The sequence below is a fragment of the Lichtheimia ornata genome (assembly GCF_029851405.1).
Source record: "Lichtheimia ornata isolate CBS 291.66 chromosome Unknown scaffold00012, whole genome shotgun sequence".
NCBI lineage: Eukaryota > Fungi > Mucoromycota > Mucoromycetes > Mucorales > Lichtheimiaceae > Lichtheimia > Lichtheimia ornata.
The window spans coordinates 110,774-128,990 of record NW_026695332.1 but is presented as its reverse complement, the minus strand read 5'-3'; the positions used below and the strand labels follow the sequence as shown (position 1 = coordinate 128,990).

Sequence of the window (18,217 nt, the reverse complement as noted above, 5' to 3'; positions counted from 1 at the left end):
CGATGTACTTCGTTCAGTTACGTATTGCTAATCGCTTCGCTCATAAACTTTTGATTCCTCATTGAATGGATTAACGATACCTACAGTATTAGTAATGATCATGCAAAATAAAAAGCTTATTACTTCTACACGTTCACCCACATCAGGCCTCTTGCTTTACCCATATTTACAATGAGAGACTACAAGCGGCTCTTGAGGCAACTTCAGGGCGAACATACCAGTCCAACATCAGTATATCTAATCCACAAACTGCCAGCTATAGCAGCACCTGTTGCTTTAACCAATGCATGTGAACAATTGCCCTGCTCAGCCCAACATGCCCATCATTCAACTTTCTTGATCCGATGGGATTTGACTGAGTAACTCTCAAACACAGAAGTATCATCCAATTTCAGAAAGATCAAATTGATTAGTTATTTGTAAACTGCCACTTCACCTTCATTCCTCCCAATCGTCTTTGTTTCCCAATCCAATGCATGTGAACGATTCCTTTCTCCTGATCCAGCCCATCATTCCCATCATTGAACTTTCTTGATCCGAGAGGATTTCGTTGAGTTACGCTCAAAACACAAAACATCATTTGCAAGAAGTTATTTGTAAACTGCCAGCTAATAGCCCATTCCTCCCATTCACCTTTGTTGTCCAATACAATACATACAAGCGATTGTCCTGCTCCAGCCCATCATTCCCATCATCGAACTTTCTTGACTCGAGGTGACATGGTAGTATGGCAACAATGGGTGTTATTAGGCTCAGTATTTATCATGAAAAGTGTAAAATGACACCCTTTTGCTATACGTGAGGATCATTTATTTTATTTACGCGTGCCTATTGTCTATCGTGAGAATGCTGCTGATGATGATGGGTGAGTTGTGTGTTTGGGTGGATGGTGTGTATAAGTCAATTGAGTGGCCTCAGTGTAATAGCAGTAGGGGATTTAAACTTTGGGGGACGGTAGCTCCACCGCAGACAACACTTCTATTCTCTTTCTCACTCCTTTGCTTTTGTATTCACGACATCTCGATCAAGGTAATGTATTATAGAAGGTGCTCTTGTTGGCTGTGAGGTATTGAATGAACATGCATTATCAGGGGAGGAGTGTCCAAATGCTGAGGAATGGGGCGTAGTGGGTGGTTGGTTGTTGCCATGGCGATATCGTTGCTTCCTCTTGTTCGTTGCTATTCCCGCTCTATGCTTGGTGTCAACAGGTACATTCAGAGTCAATGTTGCAGCCGAACTGGTCCCATTGACGTGTTAGCTTGTATAGAGGGCAAGTTTGAGATCTCAAGACGTGGAGGCTCGTTTGGCATTTTGTTTTGACTCAACTATACTACACCATGGTTTTCAGAACGGCAACAACAATGGGTCTTTGTGTATATGGAAAAGGCAAGTACAATGAAACAAACTATTGAAAAGGGGCATTTTTATTGTACGTGTGTGCTAATAATGAATTGAATAGGTTTCTTTGGTCAGGCAATGCAACTTGGGGGCATCATCATCATCTCTTTGGGTTCAAGTCCCAGCCTGTATCAAGTGACACTGCGTATCTCTGCACTAGCCAAGTGTGCTGGAAAAGCTTCTTGGAACGCGTCCAGGGGCTCTACAGGCCTGCGTTGAGTTGATGGGTCGACGACGATGGGTTTTGGAAGAGAGCATGGTCACCGTGTTGAGGTAAAAGGGGATTTGCAACAACTTGTGAATGTGTTGACATTAGTGCCAGCCAACACGCTCTTCTCGTGATAGGATCGTTCTTTCCCTTGAGGATTTCTTTTCATGAGGCGGGAAATGATTGGAAGGATTGGGGATCATTCTTTCTTTGGAAGATGGTCGAGGACAACTATGAGCCTGGCCTTGCGTGATTCGTGCAGTGCTTTCTCAAGAACAAGGGATCGCCCGACGTTGCTCGTATGGTGGTGATTTCGTTTGTGAATTCACTTCTGAATTTTGCTTTCTTCCGCTTAGAGAGGATCGCCTAACGGTATACCAAATCGTCATCATTCCGGTACCAGATGGTCTAACTTGCCTGCTTTCTTATTGCAGAGACGACGATTACGATGATTACCACATTCACGACAATGACGGTTACGATGATCACCCCATGTACGACAATGACAATGATGACGACAACGAGATTCAAAAGGAAGCCTGCAAGAGATCCCATTCTTTTCAACTTGTGTATTTTTGGATGTTGGTGTGACGGATGAGATTGAACGACTGGTGACGAGTACGAGTAGGAATGATGACGGAGGACGACTACGACGATGGTGGTGGCAATGTACGGTAGCAAGATAAGCGAATGAAATAAAGCATTTGTTTATTTATTACACGCTTGTTGGAGGTTGCTAGCTTGTGGATTACATACTATTGGTTCGAAGATGGAATAATAAAGGTGGTCCGGTTATCGGTCATGCAATAAGTACATGGCTTTTGTGATACAATAAGGAGGAGTGGATGACCTTGAGAAGAAAAAGTGAAGTGATCGCTCGATTGAGTTTCAGGATGAGTGACTCATTCAATATGTATATGTATCTTTTTACATATACAAATTGGTTTATGCAGCTCGACTTTCTTCTACACGCAAATATGATGCTTACCTTGACACGCCTTCATTATTGGATGCTGTTTACTTACGTACCTTCACAAAGGCGAGCATTATCATCATCCATTTGTGTAGCAACCTGTCAAGGACGTGTCTGTGTAACCACCACGTGCGGTTTCACTCAGCTCTTCATCTTTCCGTTAATGCAGCCGACACCATCCACTAGGAAAAAGCAACTCCAACATGCTTACAGCATAGGTAAAACATAAAGGTGCCTGTATCTCCAAACTTTACAATGAAACGTGGGGTTTTTAATAGAGCAATGGGCTCAGCTTGGCCAACAGCACCTTGTGTGAAAGTTTCACGATCAATGTCGCAACTAGCCCAAAATATTTTTTGGTCGTCGTCGTCGAAGAGGTCGACCTCCAGATCCAGTTTGGCTGGTGGCGACATTGCGGGAATCTGGGATTGGCAAGCTTGATCGTGAAACTTTCACACAAGGTACTGTTAGCCGAAGCCAGCACCTGTCTATTCAAAATTACGTTTCATTGTAAAGTTCGGAGATACAGGCACCTTTATGTTTATGATGCTATATGAGAAGTGTCAGTCTTTGTTTAGTAAAGTATCTAGACCCTGACAGAGCAAAAGATGCAGAGGGTCGTGTTGTGTAACACAGCTACGTTTGCATGAATGAAAGGGTCAATGTATAATTACTTTATGGATCATCTAGGAACAGGCATGTATTGCTAGCTAACGGCCACTTTTATCCAGTCATCATTGTTGCGAGATCCACTGCATGGGACCGATGCCCCTGCTCTAGACATTCATTTCCATGGTTAAAGTAAGTTGATCCGAGCTGATTTGACTGAGCTGCGGTCAAAGAGAGATTACATCACTCTGGACATAGAGCACGCTCGATGTAGCTCAACCGATGTAATCTTGTGTGAGCATAACTCAACCAAATCAGCTCGGATCAACCTGCACTTTAATCACGGAAATGAATGTCGCTGAAATATCCACCTATAATAAAGAACTCCACAAAAGTTGGGAATGCACAAAAGTGGCTATTAGCTGCCAGTCAGCATGACATAAAAGTGAGGGTTGCGTACCTGTCATGCATCGTCCACAAAGGTCCGGACTTTTTAGCTCAGCTACACAAGAGGTCCTTCTGCATCTTTGGCTCTCCAGGGGTCTAGATACTTTACATTAAACAAAGACCACTTGTCATATAGCATCGTGCTTACAAACATAAAGGTGCCTGTATCTCCAAACTTTACAATGAAACGTGGGGTTTTGAATAGAGCAATGTGCTCGGCTTGGCCAACAGTACCTTGTGTGAAAGTTTCACGATCAAGCTTACCAATCCCGAAAGTTTCTGTGTCGCCACCAGCTAGATGATTTTCTTCGACAACATTTTGACCAAAAAATATTTTTTGGGTAGTGCGGCAATGATCGTGAAACTGCACAAGGTGCTAGAGCAGCTTGTATGCTCTAATAAAAATCCCATGTTTCATTGTAAAATTCAGGAGATACAGGCTGCTATCATTTGTAAGCATGATGCTATATGACAAGTGGTCTTTGTTTAATGTAGTATCTATGAACCCTGGAGAGCCAAAGAAGATGCAGAAGGACCTCTTTTGTGTAGCTGAGCTAAAAAGTCCGGACCTCAGGGACGATGCATGACGGGTACGCAACCCTCACTTTTATGTCATACATTGGCAGCTAATAGCCACTTTTGTGCATTCCCAACTTTTGTGCATTCTATTATAGGTGGACGATGCTCCTGCTCTAGACATTCATTTCCGTGATTAAAGTAGGTTGATCCGAGCCCCGGATTTGAGTTATGCTCACACAAGATTACATCAGTTGAGCTACATCGAGCGTGCTCTATGTCCAGAGTGATGTAATCTCTCTTTGACCGCAGCTCAGTCAAATCAGCTCGAATCCAACTTACTTTAACCATGGAAATGAATGTCTAGAGCAGGGGCATCGGTATACGATGGATCCTCGCAGCAATGATGACTGGATAAAGTGGCCGTTAACTAGCAATACATGCCTGTTCCTAGATGATCCATAAAGTAATTATACATTGACCCTTTCATTCATGCAAACGTAGCTGTATTGCACAACACGACCCTCTGCATCTTTTGCTCTGTCAGGGTCTAGATACTTTACATTAAACAAAGACCACTTCTCATATAGCATCACGCTTACAAACATAAAGGTACTCTATCTCCGAACTTTACAATGAAACGCGGGTTTTTGAATAGAGCAATGTGCTCGGCTTGGCCAACAATTGCACGCTTGTGTGAAAGTTTCACGATCAAGCTTGCCAATCCCAGATTTCGCAATGTCGCCACCAGCCAAACTGGATCTGGAGGTCGACCTCTTCGACGACGACGACCAAAAAAATATTTTTTGGGCTAGTTGCGACATTGATCGTGAAACTTTCACACAAGGTGCTGTTGGCCAAGCTGAGCCCATTGCTCTATTAAAAACCCTACGTTTCATTGTAAAGTTTGGAGATACAGGCACCTTTATGTTTGTAAGCATGATGCTATATGAAGAGTGGTCTTTGTTCATTGTGAAGTAGCTGGACCCTGGCAGAGCAAAAGATGCAGAAGGACCTCTTTGTGTAACTCAGCTACTTTGCATGACTGGAAGGATGGAAGGAATATACTTTATGGTCTATATACAATAGTCCATATATTGCGCGCTATCAGCCATTTCCTCACAATCAGCGTTGTTGCAAAATCCACTGCATGTGAACGTTTCTCCTGCTCCAGCCGAGCATTTCCATCATTCAAGTTTCTTGATCCGAGCCGATTTGACTGAGCTACGCTCGAACTGCAAACATGAAAATTAATGAATCGCAGGCCCTGCGAATGTCTCCGTCTTTCAAACTTTTGGACGCTCCCATTCCGAATTTTCAAATGAAGTATGAAGTTTTTATTAGAAAAATGTTGATCAGCATGCTCAGAGCACCCTTCTGACCAATTTTCAAGTTGGAGGTGGGCAACTTCGGGGCGGTGGGCCGTCCGCTCTTTTGTTCCCCACATCCACCATTTGGGCCGCCCCGCATTCAAGACATTCTTAATGAAGTGTATGGTTTTTAAATGAATGAAGTTGATCGGCATGTTGCAGCGAACCTTCTGACAAAGTTTCAGGTTCGAAATGGGGAATCCCAAGGTAATGCATACTATTTCCATTAAACATGAATCTGGCGCTGACCTCCATTTCCGACTTACGTAGTAAACCCACATTATACCCTCCCATTCCAAATTTTCAAATGAAACATGATGTCTTTTTAGATCAACGTGATCAGCATGTCCAAGAGCATCTTGTGTGAAAGTCTGTGGTTTGAGATGGGAAATCTCAGTATCAAGTTTTGATGCCTACAGTGTACATGCATTTATACAAGAGGTGTCCGATATATATGATTTCCACTTCTTTCACTCAACTTCTTCCCTCTTCTTCCCATTCTCAACTGTTGCCCCATCCAAGTACAACTACCACCTACGAACGATTGTCCTGCTTCAGCCCATCATGTCAATCCTACGAATGCCTTGATCCGATTGTCTTTGACTGAATGGCAAGTCCATGGCGTGTACACATCCTTCTTGTCACTCTTCTACAACACAGGAGTCTCTTGACACAACACACATTCTTGCGCGCTTCCCTGCCACGACCAATCGTAACAGCATTCATTCCAGCAGTTGTTATTAGCAAGCTCTTTACTCCATTGCCTTAAACGGCATTCACAACGTTGTCACTCTACTACAACACACGCTCTTGCACATTACCACCACCAAACGTAACAGCAGCTGCTATTAGCAAGGTCTCCACTCCGCGGTCTTCGAGTTACTTGCAGCAACCTGCGTTACAGCCTTTTTTACGTGAACAGCAGACAGCCATTACATAGAAGCAGCTTTATTCACGTGTAGCAATTTGCTCTAATACATACGAATTCCTATGGATATGGATATGGATCTGAATATTGTTTGGTACATGGGATGGAAGGAATGGATGTATACAGTGAGTGGAAAGAGGGTTTTTGTTCTTTTGTATTCGTTGTCAACTTGACCTTGATGTTATGATTGTGGACGATTGGTGTACTCATTTATCGTACTTTACAGCCAATGCCATGGTAACTACAATCATCATCCTTTGTGTAACCTGTCAACCATGTAAATCTTCATCACCCAGCTTCATGTTTGACGCGCTAAATGCGTCTAATTCACCTTTGTAAAGTGTAGGTCCAAGGATAGAAGCTTGCCATATCGATGTATCTCCCCCATTGGAGCAATCCATTGTACCTCTCAACCTCGTGTTCTTTTATCTCATTAGAAGAATAACAATGTGCATTAAAGGGTTACTTTAGCGAATACGAGATTGCGTTGTTGGCCAACTATTTCTATGTTTTTAGTGTAAGAGATCTTCCTTCTTCCTGAGTTGGCTCTCGTCGTGTGTAAGTGTTGGATGCATTGTATGATAAAAAGGTATTTTGAAGAAGTATACCCACTTCATAGATGTTGTGATAAAGGAAAATGAGAGTAAGAGAAAGGGCCTGATTGATTCATTGTGTCTTGAACAAAGATCTCATTCAAGAGTATAACGCGCCTCCCCGATCTTCTTGTCGATAACGGCGTAATACACGTGATTTAGATTAGTTGGTTCCCTTACTATTACTGCACACTTTCCAAAAAGAACAACTCCTGCATACATATTTAGATTACTTGCTATAAGCGACGATAAATTAAAATGGATGATCCCAGCAACGTTGTTTTTTGTTGTATTCATACACGCATGCTATACAACACCTTGGTTAAACAACAATGAATTACAACCAGCATGTGATTGACACGTTCAGGACAATGGGCCATATCCTATGAAATCCACTTGGCTCGCTCACGACATTATCCAGCAGGCGGGGATAAGGAGGTGGACGATGGTTGTTTACATCTCACTGATTCTATACAATGTATCCAATGCCGATGAACCGACGGGGGATATTATAGCCCTTTATTATCTCTGGCATGGAAGTATTCCAATGGTATAGCATCATCCCTTTGTACACATACACATTAAATCGATCATCCCTGAGCGCTCCTTAGGGATAGATATAAGAATGATGATCAGCAGTAATATTTTCAATCAATGGTATCATGTGATGTGAAGGTATCATGTTGCATTCCTCACAGCTGATTGTATATGGTTAAACTAAAGGGCCACATGAAATTAGTGTACTCTTTTTTTCTCCTGTCAACCAGCATAGGGAAGATTGGATGAATATGCATCACAAGAGAGAGTGAATGATACAACAACATGAAGGGATAGGTAGGCTGAATGCAAACAATGTAGTAATGATTAACTTTGACAGGTATAAAAACCCAAATTTTGGAAAACAGACGAGGCATATAGCATCTTTTTATAATCCATCTCAAGAAGTAATATGCATTTTACTACCACTATCATTGTCGCTCTTTCTCTCGCCATGGCTCTTGTGCACGCAGCTCCTCTTGAAGACCTTTTCGACGAACTTAAAGATACTCTGGATCATGCTGTCAAACGTGAGATCCCTGACCTTATCGATCGTGATGTTTCCTATTGCTCCGAGTGAAATGATTCAAGACCCCAAAGTGATCCTTCCCATCCATACATGTATTATCCAACAATGGATTAGCAGCCTCTCATCCTCAATAAAACCAATAACGAGTTTAATTTCCTGATTCAACATCATATCAAAAAGATCAAATGTCTAGCAATGGCCTGCTTTGATGGTGCGCGGTTTATGACTCGTCTGATTGTGCGATGGTTGTCCATGTTTAGCGAGAGGTGATGATGATAATGATGAGCTAGTGCGTGGACGTAATCGACTCTTATCGGCCCATGTATCATTGTTCGTAGTAGAAGCGGGTATAATGGTAGCTGACAGCGGTCTCTGTTTTTGCTTTGTAATAGTAGTAGGAATAGTTGTTGTAGCAGTAGATGTTGATGTTGATGATGATGACGGTGCCGATATGGATTTGGTTCCTTTGGAAGGTTTTGTAGGTGCTGTGGAGGAAGACGAGGATGGCTTTGTCGATTTGCTGGATGATGATTGCCTTTCCTTTTTCTTCTTTTTGCCTCGAGATGATCGACTACGCTGTGGTTCCATATCCATCCATGATGGTTTTTCTCTGCCAGGACATTTGGCTGGTTGTTGTTGTTGTCGTCGTCGACGATGATTATTATCATTGGTTGTAGAATGGGATGATGATGATGGTGATGGAGAAGGCGGAGGTGAAGGTGATTCAAGTCGTAGCGGTGGTAAACTCAAATTGGTGTCAAAGAAAGGATCGGCATTGAATATGAAGCTGTTATCATCATCATCATCATCATCGTCACCGTCACTGATAGATAAACTACTCGTTTGGATAATGGGTGATGATTCTTGTGCTCGTCGTAATCGCTATCATCCTTGTATAAGAGAACTATAAAGTTGCATAATCAATTCGTCCCTTACTTCATTGAAACTGAGCATGGGTCTAAGTTTACATAGTGTCAGCGTAACAGGCTCCACCAAGAAACATGATAATATCAAAGTACCTTTGGTAATGCGTGCATCTGCAGTGTAAATGGTGGGTCGTGAGTAGATAGGAAGTATGAGAAATAAAGTGAATGACTCACGGCCGTATACGGTTTGCTCTTGGCGGTGAAGGTGGTGACCAAGAAGACTCTTCTTCCTCTGGAGGACTCGACGATTGAAATGACTTGTTCCTTTGCACTTCTCGTGTCATCGATGTAACTTTAGATTGTTGAGCAAAAGAAATAACCACCACATTGCAGTCGCTGGACCATTTGTAAAGGAGGTTGTAGACAACTATGCTCTTGGAACGCTCAGCTTGGGTGGGAAATCGGGGATCATGACGTAGCACCAATGCATACCTGTGGCGATAATGAATACCACATCACCCTTAGCGTAATTCGATCAGGTTTATGAAATCGATGCCCCTTATGAATGATAGATGTGGGTCATAATAATAAATCCACTATAATACAAAATGAATTTGCCAACCTTTGAACGGGATCTTGTATGCTAGTTGGGTTGGGACACGCTTCTTAGGTCACATGATCCATAGTAGGCATCATTACCCATAATGGTATTGGGCTCCGACATCGCATGTTATGCTTGCTCTTTCAAAGAAAGGTGACTGTGTTGCTTTGATTATGCTGTTAGAGTTTACAAGACGCCCATCATTGCTTTCTCTGCAATAGCAATTGCAATGCTAGGCACTCTTTTTGTATCATTCATGGAAATTTGCACATGAGCCCTTCAACGCCACATTGTTGTTGCTTCCACCACGTGATTTAATAATATGTCTAATCCATCTAATCTTATTCGCGCATCTGTCATTTGGAAGATGTCGATCCTATCTGTACGTCTCATTATGTCGCTGCGAATCTCACATGCTCTTGAGCTTGCGTTAGTTTGATTTTCAAGATATGACGTGCGACATGGAGGGTGCACCACGCTTTAGTTAAAGCTTGATCAAGACACATTCAGGCGCCGAACACGAGATTGATTACTAGACAGCGATTGAGAAGCCTGGTACCTGAAACGGGACTCTAAGAATTCAGAACGCGATCCAAAACAAGGTGTGAGCTCGATTAATTTGTGTATGTGTTAGGGTTGTTATCGCCTCCTTGTAGCGTATCCATGGAAAAAAGGTACGACTATTGTTTTGGTTAATGCATGTATGATATCCTCAGTTACCATTGACACCGAAACGAAGCTCAAGTTCTTGATGTTGGAACGACTGCAACATACAGGGTTCAATATTAGGCAAAATTAGATCGATGGGTTGCCTAAAATAGCAGTGACCTTTGACAGGTCTTACAACATGCATTCTGTCAGTTCTCACCATAATCGGTAGACGTGGTTGTATTACAGCGAACACAATGAATACGAAACATTTTACATACTTTGTCTATCAACAATTTGAGTCATTGAATAGTAAGATGGTTGCGAGATGGATACAATTAAGGAATTGATGGCACTGATTGCACTTGATCAAAATTCAAAGACCACTGCAAAGTTGTTTCGGGCCCTGTTGCCTATGATATCATGGATGGATACTCCGATCACTTTTGGGACAAAGCAGTTCTCTATCAAGGCTTGATCTTTGTGCTGCGTTTGAAATTTTTTTGATTGAAACATATTTTATCGATAGATGACAAGAAGTATATAAAGAACGGCCCCAAGAATGTGCCAACGGCACAAAACTCATTGTCTTTATTCTTTTCACAACATGGATTCTATCATTACAAGAGGCGTTGAATCAATACTTCACTTTCCCAGATCCAAAAAAGAACACAAACGCTCAGTACCACGGATATCGATTCCCTTTTCACCCATTCGCAGTCGCAGCAGCAGCCGTAGTACCTCGATCATTAGCAACTTATCACTTGAAGGTGTGTACCTGATAATTGGATTGTACATCTTTAATTGCAAGAAACTAACCTGATAATCAATTAGATGATGCCTCATCACTAAAATCACGTGCAACTGATTACACACCTCCCACTTCGGTTCCTCCATCACCTATTGCCAGCCCTATCGTCAAACCAACACGCCAAAGCAACCCAATTGACAACTATACGATAAAGCGCACTCTTGGCACTGGATGTCTTGGTCGTGTTCATCTTGCACAAAATCGACTTGACAACCGATACTACGCCATCAAAACCATGGATAAGCACAACGTTGTACAAAAGCGTCAAACGGATCACATCAACAATGAGCGATCGATCCTGCATGGTGTGTCACATCCATTCTTGGTGAATTTGATTGAGACATTTCAAGACGATAGCCACTTGTTCTTTGTAATGGAGTATGTACAAGGTGGCGAGTTGTTCCGTATTCTACGAGAGCATAAACGTTTCAATGAAAAGACCGCACGCTTCTTTGCAGCTGAAGTCATTTTGGCACTCGAATACTTGCATGAACGCGACATTGCCTACCGTGACATCAAGCCCGAAAATATCCTTTTGGATGCTGATGGCCATATCAAGATTGTCGACTTTGGATTTGCCAAGAAGGTATCGGATGTCACATGGACCGTGTGTGGCACTCCAGATTACTTTGCACCTGAAATCATCAAAAGCAAGGGATACAGCAAGGCAGTTGACTGGTGGAGTTTGGGTGTGCTGATCTACGAGATGCTCGTGGGTCGCCCTCCCTTTGAAGACAAGCACCCAATCGAGCTTTACCAAAAGATCCTCGAATGCCGTGTCCCATGGCCAGAAGATATGAGCCCCGAAGCCAAGGATCTATTACAAGGATTGTTGACACCTGATCCTGAAAAGCGTTTGGGCCATCACTCGATCGATGATATCAAGTCTCATCCCTTTTTCCAAGGCTTGGATTTTGAGCAAGTCCTCAAACGCAACATTGAACCTCCTTTCCGCCCCGAGATTTCCTCTGCTTCCGATACATCCTGCTTTGCTCGTTTTGAAGAGCCTGCCGAGGTGACTTATGGGCAAATGCGTTTTGCCGATCCTTATCGTTCCCAATTCCCTGATTTTTAAAGATACCAACCCCCACTACTATTGTAAATATCCTCTCTGTACATACCCTATCATTACTATCTCTTGTATAATATCCTTACTTGTGAATACGAATAACATCTTTCTTGTACTTATCAAAATCATGTGGACTGGGTCACAATATGAAGCACTTTTTGGGTTGTGTAAACAATTGAGGAGCAGCTGCACGCTGTTGTGGCACTCGCTATCTGAAATTGATGTGTGTGGTATTCGAAATTTTGCACTTGCGTGGTGTGTGTGCATGAATCAAAGCAGTTTATTGATACAACTATCGAAGCAAGATATATGGCATGCAACATGTTGGATTATACAACAACAGCTCTAGGCTAGAGGATGGTATTCGTTTGAGCCTGTGGACGTTGTTGACAACTTGCATCCCTGTTTGTGTAAGGTCTACATGGATCACAGCAGCATCGCTCTCTACTTGCTTTCCGCCACCTTCCTTTTGCTTTCTTTTTCTCTTTTTCCTTTTACCCAAACCAACAATGTCACTCATCTATTCTGTCATTGCACACCAAGCAGTCATTCTAGCCGAGCATTCAAACAGTAGCGGTAATTATGGACAAGGTAAGGTTCATTCGAATTCGGTTCAAGAAGTCCAAGCAACTGAATGCAGCCATTCTCTCTCTTTCTCTCTCTCAAGTCACCCAAGCCATTCTCGAAAAGATACCTCCAAACAACTCAAAGTTGACCTATGTCTATGGAAGGTAACGGTGACAGAAAGCAGGAATAGCATTCGATATAGCCAACTAAGGTGGTTTACCTTTGCAGCTACTTGTTCCACTACATTTGCGAGGATGGTATCACGTACATGTGCATGGCAGACAATTCATTTGGTCGTCGTATCCCATTCGCCTTTCTTCAAGATGTCAAAGAAAAGTTTCTATCAACCTACGGCAAGGATCGAGTTCTGAATGCTCGTACTCCCTATGGCTTGAATGAGTTTTCTCGCGTGTTGGCGAAGCAAATGGTAAAGGGATTGTTGAGATGGATGGGATCATTGGGTGTTAAAACGGATATCATCTATGTAGGAATACTTTTCGTCCAATGCAGGATCCGATAGGCTGAAGCAAGTCCATGGAGAGATCGAGCAAGTGAAGGATGTGATGGTGCACAATATTGGTAATTTGGATAGGGGGATAAGGAAATCGATCGACATCATGGCAGCTACTAAGCGAATGTTCATCTAGAACGCGTACTTGAACGTGGCGAGCGTATTGAACTTTTAGTGGACAAGACCGATAACCTCAATCAGCAAGCATTCGCTTTCAAGAAGAGAAGCACCCAATTGAAGGTACCTGTTGTGGATGGCAAAGATGAACGTACTTTGATTAATCCTGTACATGTGTCGCGTAGCGTGCAATGTGGTGGAAGAATACCAAGCTCATGATCATGATTGGCGTACTACTCTTCGTAAGTGACCTTTGTTAGGAATACCATAGTCATCTTTATACTCATTGTTGAGTCTTTCTATGTAGCTTATTGCATATTTTATTGCTGCATCAGTATGCGGTTTCCCAGGTAAACTTTGGACCGATTGAGGATCATCCATATGTATGTATGCTAATCACTCCTCCATAACCCATAGCATTCGGAGACTGCCGAGGCTAAGATTCCAAGACAACGACCTTGTATTTCACCATCATTATCATCATAAGATTCAAGTAGCGAACACTTTTTCTTGTTACCATTTGTATAGGATCCCCCGTTTCATTAAACAGCAATGCATGCCTTTTGTCCAAATGTATTATGTACGTCATGTAAAAAATGAGAATCTCTTTAAGTGAAAGATATGAATTTACATAGAGAAGTTGAATAAAGTGGATAGTCATGATTGTATAAGCATTTCTTAGTTTAGCCACCTTGCATGGGATGGAGGGAAGCATCCTTTTGGATATCATGTCAAGTGGGATGTGCCATAATCTACGTGACTTGCACGACACATTGGATGTCCAACTCAACCACACTCGCTCTTTCCAGCTCCTGCTGCTGCTGCTCCGTTTCTCTATTGGGACGTCCGAAGCCATGTTCTTGTACAATCTCACGGTCAGCCCCACATCGGCCATCAACCAGGCGATCCATGGCAACTTTTCCGGCACAAAGCAACAGGAAATCATTGTTGCACGCAACAGCCGCCTTGAGCTACTTAGACCTGATCCCAACAGTGGAAAGACGCACACGATTCTTACACACGAAGTCTTTGGATTGATTCGACGCATTGCACCCTTTCGATTGACTGGTGGCAGTAAAGGTATGTATAGGACACGTCCATATCTAGTTTGGCAGTGTATTGATCATACGATATTCTAGATTACGTTGTAGTGGGATCCGATTCGGGCCGCATCGTCATTTTGGAATACAATCCAGCAAAGAACGTCTTTGATAAGGTTCATCAAGAGACTTATGGCAAGACCGGCAGCAGACGTATCGTTCCTGGTCAATATCTTGCAACAGATCCTAAAGGTCGTGCTGTCATGATTGGTGCTCTCGAGAAGCAACGCCTCGTGTATATTCTCAACCGCGATTCAGCTGCACGTTTGACTATTTCATCACCCCTCGAAGCACACAAAAGCCATGCATTGATTCATGATATCGTTGGCTTGGATGTCGGCTTTGAAAATCCAGTATTTGCATGTCTCGAAGTGGATTATTCGGAGGCGGATCAGGATCCTACCGGTGAAGCTGCAAAGAGTGCTGAAAAGTTGTTGACCTACTATGAATTGGATCTCGGCCTTAATCACGTTGTGCGGAAGTGGAGTGAGCCAGTGCATCCAAGATCCAACATGTTGATTCCTGGTAAGTCAAAGTGATGGCATTATCGGAAAGGATTGGATGGTAATTGTAAATGATGACTCCTTTAGTGCCTGGTGGCAATGATGGTCCTTCTGGTGTCCTCGTGTGTTCTGAAAACTTCATCACCTACAAGCATCAAGATATGCCAGAGCAACGTATCCCTATTCCTCGCAGAGCACAACCTCTCGAAGACAGCTCACGTGGTGTCATCATTTCTACCTTCGCTTTACACAAGATGAAAGTCAACAAGCAGACCCAATTCTTCTTTTTGCTTCAAACGGAGGAAGGCGACATCTTCAAGGTCACTATGGAGCATGCAGAAGGTGAAGTGCATGGAATGACCATCAAGTATTTCGACACTGTCCCCGTGGCATCATCATTGTGTATTCTCAAGAGTGGTTTTCTCTTTTCCGCAAGTGAAGCTGGTAACCAGTAAGTATAAAAGGTGCATCTATAAGGAATGTGATATTGACTAGGTGTTTCTGTTTAGCCATCTTTATTCATTCGAGAGCTTGGGTGACGACCCTGATGACCCTGAGATCACTTCAGCCGATTTTATGGAAGCAGAACAAGCACAAGATGAGATTCCTTTGGTGTATTACACGCCACGACCCTTGAAGAATCTTTTACTTGTTGACGAATTGGAGTCAATGGCGCCGCTTATGGATGCTAAGGTGTACAATCTTGCTGATGAAGAATCTCCTCGAATTTATGGTTTATCGGGTCGTGGTGCACGTTCATCTATGCGTATCCTTAATCAGGGTTTGGAGGCTGCTGAACTTGCTGTCAGTGAATTACCTGGTAATCCAAGTGCCGTATGGACGACAAAGCTACGACAAAGCGATGAATATCATGCATACATCGTTGTTTCATTCGCTAATGCAACATTGGTGCTCTCGATTGGCGAGACTGTGGAAGAAGTCACTGATACAGGATTGTTGACAACAGCCCCTACACTTGCAGTTCAACAACTTGGTGAAGATGCGATCATTCAAGTACATCCTCAGGGCATTCGACATATTCGAGCTGATAAGCGAGTCAACGAGTGGAGGACACCTGGTGGTCAAGTTATTACCAATGCAGCTACCAACAATCGACAAGTTGCCATTGCTTTATCAGGTGGAGAAATCGTTTATTTCGAGCTTGACAATATGGATCAATTGAATGAGCATCAAGAGCGTAAGCAAATGGCATCCAATATCACTTGTCTTTCTATTGGCGACGTCCCAGAAGGTCGACAACGATCACGACATCTCGCAATCGGCTGTGATGATCAAACGGTGCGTATCTTGAGCCTCGATCCTGATAGTTGCCTTGAATCCATTTCTATGCAAGCTGTGCAAGGTGTTCCTTCCAGTCTTTGTATCATTGAGTTGCTTGACAAGGGCACTGAAAGGGGTCATGGTACTCAATATCTCAACATTGGTCTTTCAAATGGCATCCTCATGCGTACCATCCTTGACACAATCACTGGCCAATTATCTGATCCTCGCACTCGATTCCTTGGCGCTCGTAGTGTACAGCTTTTCCGAATTACAGTACAAGGTCGACCAGCAGTATTGGCACTTTCAACAAAGCCATGGATCACCTATACTTTCCAGAATCGATTACATTTGACACCTCTCAGCTATGACATGTTGGAATCCGGCAGTGATTTTGTCAGTGAACAATGCCCCGAAGGTGTTGTGGCTGTTGCAGGCAATACATTGCGCATCTTTACCGTTGAAAAGCTTGGAGAGATCTTCAATCAGGTGGCCATTCCATTGAAGTACACGCCTCGCAAATTCGTCTTACATCCTGCTACCAAATCCTTTGTCGTCATCGAGACCGATCATGCAACCTATTCTCCTGAACAAATCAAAAAGGGATTGGCTGAGAAGGAAAAGGAAGGCATTGAGTATGATTCATCCATCATGGACCTGGATCCTGCACAATTTGGACATATCAGAAATGTTGCCGGCAAATGGGCTAGTTGCATTCGATTATTGGATCCTTTCAGTGGTGAGACGTTACAATTGATCGAGTTGGAGGACAATGAAGCAGCATTCAGCGTGGCGATGGTGCAATTCAGGACCAATGTACATACCACACAAGCAGGAGAACAATTTGTTGTTGTGGGTACAGCCAAGGATGTCCAACTTGCTCCACGATCATGTTCAGCTGGTTATTTGCACGTGTACAAGTTTGGTCAAAATGAAGAAGGTCGACCCCAACTAGAGCTGGTACACAAGACGGAGGTGGAGGATGTACCCACTGCGCTTTTGGGTTTCCAAGGAAGAGTATTGGCTGGTGTTGGCAAAGCACTTCGCTTGTATGACGTGGGTCGTAAGAAGTTGCTTCGAAAGAGTGAAACTAGAGTAAGTCAATTGACAACATTCATGCAAGGATTACCCTATTCACGTGATGATATTGTATGTAGAGTATTCCCAATGTGGTCGTCTCATTACACACGCAAGGTGATCGCATTATCATGACTGATGTACAAGAGTCGATGCACTATGCAGTATATATACATAAGGACAACCGAATCCTAGTATTTGCAGACGACACGACACCGCGCTGGACGACGGCGTCTACGATGGTTGACTATGACACAGTGGCTGGTGGTGACAAATTCGGCAACTTTTTTGTGAATCGACTGCCAACGAATATCAGTCACGACGTAGACGAGGATACAACTGGAAGTCGTATCATGCATGAAAAGGGATATCTCCAAGGCGCTCCAAACAAGGTAAGATTTTTGGTTGCATGGATACGAGGTATGGATAAGGATATTGATTTTATCGGCTCTTTGTGTAGGTGGATAATGTTTGCCAATACTTTTTGGGTGATATCATCACATCTTTACATCGTACAACATTGCTATCGGGTGGACGCGAAGTTTTGCTTGTTACAACATTGCTTGGATCTATCAACATTTTCGTACCATTTGTATCACGTGAAGACGTCGAATTCTTCCAAATGCTTGAAATGCATATGCGATCAGAAGCACCTCCTTTGGCCGGCCGTGATCATCTTAGTTATCGAAGCTTCTACATACCCGTCAAATCTGTCGTCGATGGCGACCTCTGTGAGCAGTACAACTCTCTGCCATCAGATAAGAAGCGCATGATTGCTGAAGAACTCGATCGAACAGTGAGCGAAGTGCAAAAGAAGATTGAAGACATGCGTGTTCGTTCCGGCTTTTAATCAACCTAGTTTTCCTCAATTTCTACAATATAAAAAAGAAGCGTTTTGTATTTCTGTTTTTCCATGTCCAATTCCTTCAGTCATATGACATCCATGTTGATTGAGTAT

At 43.0% G+C, this 18,217-nt stretch overlaps 4 protein-coding genes across 4 annotated transcripts; 3 read left to right on the top strand and 1 right to left on the bottom strand.

The window, feature by feature from the left end:
• Positions 1–8,297: 8,297 nt before the first annotated feature.
• On the bottom strand, positions 8,298–9,318 carry O0I10_003584 (uncharacterized protein; the record flags this gene model as incomplete). The annotated part of the gene is made up of 4 exons (XM_058483653.1): positions 8,298–8,990; positions 9,045–9,066; positions 9,128–9,145; positions 9,209–9,318. 4 exons carry the CDS (start codon positions 9,316–9,318, stop codon positions 8,298–8,300), a joined length of 843 nt encoding a protein of 280 aa, XP_058345451.1.
• A 1,512-nt stretch (positions 9,319–10,830) lies between these two features.
• O0I10_003583 (uncharacterized protein) lies at positions 10,831–12,109 on the top strand (the record flags this gene model as incomplete). Its single annotated transcript, XM_058483652.1, has 2 exons — positions 10,831–10,993; positions 11,058–12,109. 2 exons carry the CDS (start codon positions 10,831–10,833, stop codon positions 12,107–12,109), a joined length of 1,215 nt encoding a protein of 404 aa, XP_058345450.1.
• Positions 12,110–12,612: 503 nt separating this feature from the next.
• Positions 12,613–13,738, top strand: O0I10_003582 (uncharacterized protein; the record flags this gene model as incomplete). The annotated part of the gene is made up of 8 exons (XM_058483651.1): positions 12,613–12,694; positions 12,771–12,834; positions 12,899–13,097; positions 13,159–13,249; positions 13,318–13,421; positions 13,484–13,540; positions 13,606–13,648; positions 13,716–13,738. The coding sequence occupies 8 exons, from the start codon at positions 12,613–12,615 to the stop codon at positions 13,736–13,738; spliced, it is 663 nt and encodes a 220-aa protein (XP_058345449.1).
• Positions 13,739–14,152: 414 nt separating this feature from the next.
• On the top strand, positions 14,153–18,109 carry O0I10_003581 (uncharacterized protein; the record flags this gene model as incomplete). The annotated part of the gene is made up of 6 exons (XM_058483650.1): positions 14,153–14,378; positions 14,438–14,923; positions 14,989–15,352; positions 15,411–17,277; positions 17,340–17,651; positions 17,720–18,109. The coding sequence occupies 6 exons, from the start codon at positions 14,153–14,155 to the stop codon at positions 18,107–18,109; spliced, it is 3,645 nt and encodes a 1,214-aa protein (XP_058345448.1).
• Between the last annotated feature and the right edge of the window lie 108 nt (positions 18,110–18,217).